General features: G+C 39.2%; 1 protein-coding gene across 1 annotated transcript in view; it reads left to right on the top strand.

Annotated features, from left to right (window-relative positions):
* ZBTB10 (zinc finger and BTB domain containing 10) overlaps positions 1-6,000 on the top strand; it is a gene marked incomplete at its 5' end in the record, with an annotated part of 28,264 nt that overhangs the window by 333 nt on the left and 21,931 nt on the right. Inside the window, 1 exon segment of the mRNA XM_010575921.1 lies at positions 1-9. This exon segment is cut by the window's left edge and continues 333 nt beyond it. Coding sequence (XP_010574223.1) covers positions 1-9 — 9 coding nt within the window.

The raw sequence follows: 6,000 nt of genomic DNA, 5'->3' as shown, positions 1-6,000 counted from the left end.
CGGGGGCAAGCGGCCGGCCTCCCCTTCCGCCCGGGCGGGGGCTTGTTTTTTCGTGTTGTCTTTTTTTATGCCCACGTGTGACAAGTTGTTTAAATGGCTTCCTGTGTTTGTTGTGGCGCGGCGTGCCGCTCTCGCACGCCGTCCCCGGAGCGGGAGCCGAGTCCGCTTTCCGATCGGGGCTGGCGCTCCCGCCGGGTCCCGGGTCCCGGGTCCGGGCAGGCAGAGCGCTGTCGGCGGAGCGCTGCCAGCCCCGCCGTTGCGCAGCCCGGGAGCGCTTGCACGAACTGCCGTTGTCTGTGGTTGTGCCTGGTCAGCGCTACCTGTTCGGAGGTAGCGAGCGCCGTTTTCGTCGGGTTATCTCTTCATCTCGTGAAGATAAACCGGCGACGTGGGAAGAAGTTGCGTACGAATACCAGTGTTGCGGCACTGATTTAAAAACGCTCGTTACAACTTCCTCCTGCGGTACCGGAGAAGGGAGGGTAGTGTCCGGCGAACGACTGCGTGTGAAACTGGTACTTGCCACCGTGAAATTGGAATTACTCTGCTGTTCTTAACGGTATGGTCCCCGTGCGCTAATCGGATAACTGCGTGTAGTCGAGACCTTCGCGTTTAAATCTTTTTTCCCGATTGTGTTGCTTTAGATTGAGTTACTGAGCAAGAAGTCTGCAATTGCTTGGTGTGTGTTTGAGATAAACATGTGGTTTCCTGAAAGGCATGTTAATATGCCAGCTCTCCCCTAATGCTTTAGGACCAGTGAAGCTCTTCGTGTTCCCCGCTGAACTTAAAATTACTGCGTTTCTTGGCTGTTCTTACCAATAAGGCAGGGCTAACTCTAGAACATACGTGGATGAAAAGCCTCTAAAGAATACTCGTGTTGAATCACTAGCCTTCTGCACCCTTTCCTCCTAAGGATGTCTGCGCTGCAAAAGTTCACTCGGATCGCCTAGCTGGCGTTAAACTTGCCAGCGAGTACAAGCTAACGTGCTTCACGTTAGGCTAGTACTTGAACTGTTATGCTGAACTTGAGCCGTTAGCCAGAATTAATCCCCAGTTGATCTGTTTTTCACTATTTAGAGCTCAGTTATAATTAAAACACCCACCTTGCTTGTATAGGTGTATCTGGAGTCTGAATTGTAGCGCAGTAGTTAAATTGAGCTTATTGCTTGAGCGCTTTAAGGAGCTCGGGGTACCTTGGACAAGAGCTGCTATTCTAATGTTTGGGTAGGATATCAGGATGACAGATAAAATATTAGGTGAACATAGGTTTTCTTAGAGCTGGCTGGAAAAGGTATGCAAGTTTTATGTGAAACTACTGCAGGACTGCAGGGGAAAACTTACGGTGCATAAATATCAGTTATCCAAAATATTATTTTTGGATTTGCAAATGCAGCGTCCACCTTCACGATGAATAATAGTACCTTTTCAGTGAGTGTGTCTTTAAGGCAGCTGTTGTTACAGACATTTCATGGCAGTAGGTCATCTTATCATTTTCCCTCAATCTGGGGTTTGCTATTCACTCTGCAGTATTTTAACCAAACGTGCTTTAAATAACTTGTTTCTAATTTTGAAACTTTCATTCTTAATTTCTTTATGTCTTTGAAAATGTTCTTTTTGTTTAATGTTATTGCAGTATATTCTTTACTGTCTTGTTGCCTGCTTTCTAACTTTGAGTTGTGAGTGATTACCCTGTAAAGGTATGTCCTCTCACTGCATAGCCTCCTGTGTCACTAGATGTTGCTAATTCATGCCACACTTGGAAGTTTCTCTCCCTCCCATTAAGCTATGTGTAAATAAAACATATTCCAAGCAGTTGTTCTTACTAAAGTTACTAGTTTTTTCTTTCTGTCTTCCTATCCCCAGTCTGTCGTAAGACTATTAAATACTGGGAGGGTGGAAGGGGGGACAGAATATTGGCTTGCATGTCACAGTAGCCTAAAAGTTAATATAAGTATTTATTTGAAGATTAACCTCTCATCATCATGGGAATCTTTATAAAAATGAGCCTCTGCTTTTATACCACTGACAGTTTAAGAAAAAGTATTTGTAGTAACTGTAATAATAAATGAAGCAGTATGAGATGCGTCAGTGGTTCTTTTGTACTGTATTAAAGATAAGGTTTGGACAAAGTAAGCTTCTGTAAGGTAGCTGTAGAGAGATGGGTGTTTTCAAGTGGAAAAGTGCTGGATGCATTCCTGTGCAATTACATTTCAGTTAAAAACTTCTCACAAGGGAAGGAATTGCAGTTTTTGAAGAGTCAATGTAGTTTTCTTTGTGGTGCGCTTTCAGGTTACACTTGCTTAATCAAAAATCTGATTAAGAATCTCTGTTTTCTTTCCACTTCTATGTTTAATTTCCATATCCTTTCACACTCTTTTAATAGCACTTGAATTTCTCTTGATACATATGGTTAAATTAATACCAAAACAATAGCCCCATTTTTTCCTTAATGCCATGATACCAGATACTTGGAACAAAAGTAGGTAATTTGTATCCTGACCGTACTTCCAACATAACATAATGAGGCAGCAAAGCTGTTTAGATTTAATGAAACTTGGGAAAGATCTTTCAGCCTTTGTCTTAGAGACAACACACATGTATTCTTGACTTGACAAGCTTCAACTGCAGGGCATGTTTAGCAGCTGCTAATAAACATATGGCATAGTGCCACTGTTCAAGTGCAAAAAGGAAATTGTAGGTGTTAAGACAGTAAAGCAGTGGAAATTTCTATAGGTCTGTTGGATATTACACTCATGAAGAAATGAGTGATGATTTCAGTTTATTTTTGGGATACATTTAATTTGGAATGCCAAAATAATCACAAGTGATTGCAGCTGCTGTGATTCAAGGGTATTGAGCTGTCAGTCGGTGCTTCTTTCTAAGACAAAAATCTTGACTCTCTTTTCTAGTTTTTAAAATAACCTGTCCGTATTAAAGCTTAAGGAAAGATATAACCAGCTTGAAACTACCTTTGTTTTTTTTTTTAATAAATGGACTGTTGTGTTGCAAAAATCTTAAGAAATAGACACTTACTGGGAAATCACTGCAAAAGATTTTAATTCAGTGATTAATTTAGATCCATAAGATGCAGATTTATTGGCTGCTGGGGTTCCTTCCCTCAAAGCGGCTTCTTAAAACATTTTCTCTCTGGACATAATTTGAAGCTGAGCTTTGGAAATACTGCCAGAAAAGCTTTCTCTAGCCTAACAGGCATGTTGGTTTAAAGCAGAAGCTCTCCAAAAGGAGGAAGGCCTTTGATGTGTTATTTTTTCCATGTGAACTCTAATTGTTTGCTTTATGTGAGCAGTGATGAATAGAAGTCGTGCTTCAGATGTAAGAGTTACATTATATAGTGTTCTAAGTTAACTTCTTGAATTACTCTTAGCAGAGCAAAAATGTTTAGGAGGGAGTCAGGCCTTCAGAGTAAGGACTATCATTTACTGTATTTTTATGTAGCGTTTTTACCAGACCTTGAACTACTCAGTTGGATGTTAGGCACTTAATGGAACAGTTTTAAATTGCTGAGTTAGGACTATATTATAGGATTATAATTTGAGATAATTTTCCTCTGTAGCTGCACGTGCTTAAGAAGTTCCTGATAGCTCACTTTTGTTAGAGGATCCATTTTTCAGGATAAGAATTAATTTGGGAGCATAGGGAACTGCTGTAAAGTGTGGTAGTGGGGAAGGGATTACAAAACTGTGGCATAACTACTTTTCATATACATACAGCTGAGGTGGAATCTATGGTTAGATTGGTTTTGGTTTTGTTTATTTCTTCCCCCTCCCCCTTCCCCCTTCCCCTCCTACCTCCCCCTCCCCCATTCTTGCTCCCAGGAGACAGAGTATGCTGATGGCACAGGAGGAGAAAGAAAAGAAAGTTTCTAGTAGCAGGTTTTGATCATCTGTTTTTGCTCCTATAGCTTTTAGGCAAGTTTAATTAGTGAATTATATATATCTGAAATAGTCATTTATCTTTGGGTGTATTCAGATGAGTCAAGCTAACTGAAACTGAGCACAATATTAGTTTCCTTGAGCAGTCTCTGTTCTGTTAGACCGCTTCTTAATCTCGCCTACAGAGAGAAGCTTTTCGGACTTACAATGCTGTAGATTCCACAAATAAAACTGAAATAGTCCTGATTTTTATTCTAGATTTCTTAGCAGTTTTTCTTAAATGATAAGGTGGTTTTGTGTTGAGATAACTTAGGTGATGGGAATATTTGGGCTGTATTCTGAAAATATAATTAACATCTAAGCAAATATCATTAGTTTGAGGTTCTCATTAGAGAAACAGTACCCTTATGGTAATGTGCCATGAGCACAACATAAGTAACAAGCTTGAAAATACACTTTTTTTAAATTTTCTGTAATTGTTTTCTGCACCTTACCTCCTATTGAACTGTATTGTACTTTTTCTGTACAAAGTGGAGATGTTTAAAACTCTCCAAGGGATATTTCTCCAAGGTTTTTTTGTTGGGTTTTTGGGTTTGTTTTTTTTTTTATTTTTTTTTCTCATAGTGAATGTTAACTCTACTTGTCACACTTGGTGTACATAGGATTGATAACTGTTCAGATGTTGGGACTTTCATTTCATTTGAGGTGTGGCATTAGGGTTAGCTACTTCTGTACCAGCAGTTAAACAGTTGTTTCCAATATTACAGTTAGTTTTAAAAATCTTTATGCACCCATTTCTGTAAAGCTGTAACACTGATCTGTTTCCCCCAACACATGCCCCTATAGCTTGGACATTAGTTGCACAACGTCTCTTATTTTCACTCAGCCTTCTGGTCCTCTCATAATGAAGACTTCAGTCTTGTGTCTCTGTAGCACGTTTGTGATCTGCAGCTCCTTTTTACCATGCTGGCTTGTTCTTTTCTTAGGAAAACAAAAAAATACATTGTAAATCTCAATTTCTTTTTTTATTGGCTTGCTTGGATACATACACATGCTCAGTTAAAATGTACTCTTATCTTCATTCTTTAATCAGACATTTGTAAAAAGAAAAGAGCTGCTACAGATTATTTTTAAATTTTGCGTTGCATTTAATGTGTTCTTAGAGAATTAAATTGTCAGCCATCATAGCATCTACCTAATATTTACTCTGTGAGGTGCAAGTCACTGATGATTGACTTTGACTAGAGTGACAACACTTTAGGGTATGATAATTTTTGTCTTAATCTGATCCAAAGTCAATGTAATTGGTGTTTTGAAACTACACAGTGCTCTGTTGCTGGAGTGACAGGAAGCTAGTCCAGATCCAAAATCCACTGAGAACTTAGAGAATGATAGACTTAGCTGTCACACATTTGGGACATACTTTCAGAGCTCTGATCTGAGGGAATACTTGGGTATGTCAGAGAGTATGCCAAAAAAATTAAGCCAAGGTTGGAAAAAGATCTGTTGTTCGTTTTCACATAAAAGCCTAATTGCATTTATTTCTACCTCTTCTTTTCACTGAAGTGTTTTTCTGAGAAGTGTAGAGATTTAGAAGCAACTTGAATGTGACAGCAAACTGAAATTTCTCTGCAGGAAATGCTGAAATAGTAAAGTTTCTATGGTTATGCTGGGCAATTATTTGCTGCTTATAGATGTATATACCATTTTAGAGGATGTATTTACAGTCTCGGTTGTCATCCCAGTGATCCACACTGGGATTATAACTTGAGGCGAGTACTGATTAATGCACTAATTCCTGTGTGGTGGAAAGTGACTTTTATTTATATAGTTGGCTTCTGCCATAGTCCCAAATTAAGGGTAGTTCTCTTCTGCAACATGTATTTTAGCCCTGGTATAGATTATGGGTTCATGACAGCATTACCATTACTTTGTTAGGCTGATTTTGACCTGTAATGTTGAGGAAGTCAAGCTTTAATGATACCTCTAGCCCCTAAATATTTGAATTGTTTTAGAAAATGAGAGGAGAAAATAATGACATAATTTGCAAAATCTGATATTCTCTCATTTTAAACCATATTGGAGCCAGCCTCTTTTGAACTGTCCTTAT

This window comes from Haliaeetus leucocephalus, unplaced genomic scaffold (genome assembly GCF_000737465.1).
Source record: "Haliaeetus leucocephalus isolate CR32 unplaced genomic scaffold, Haliaeetus_leucocephalus-4.0 Scaffold506, whole genome shotgun sequence".
Lineage (NCBI taxonomy): Eukaryota > Metazoa > Chordata > Aves > Accipitriformes > Accipitridae > Haliaeetus > Haliaeetus leucocephalus.
This window is presented reverse-complemented; position numbering and strand designations above follow the sequence as displayed.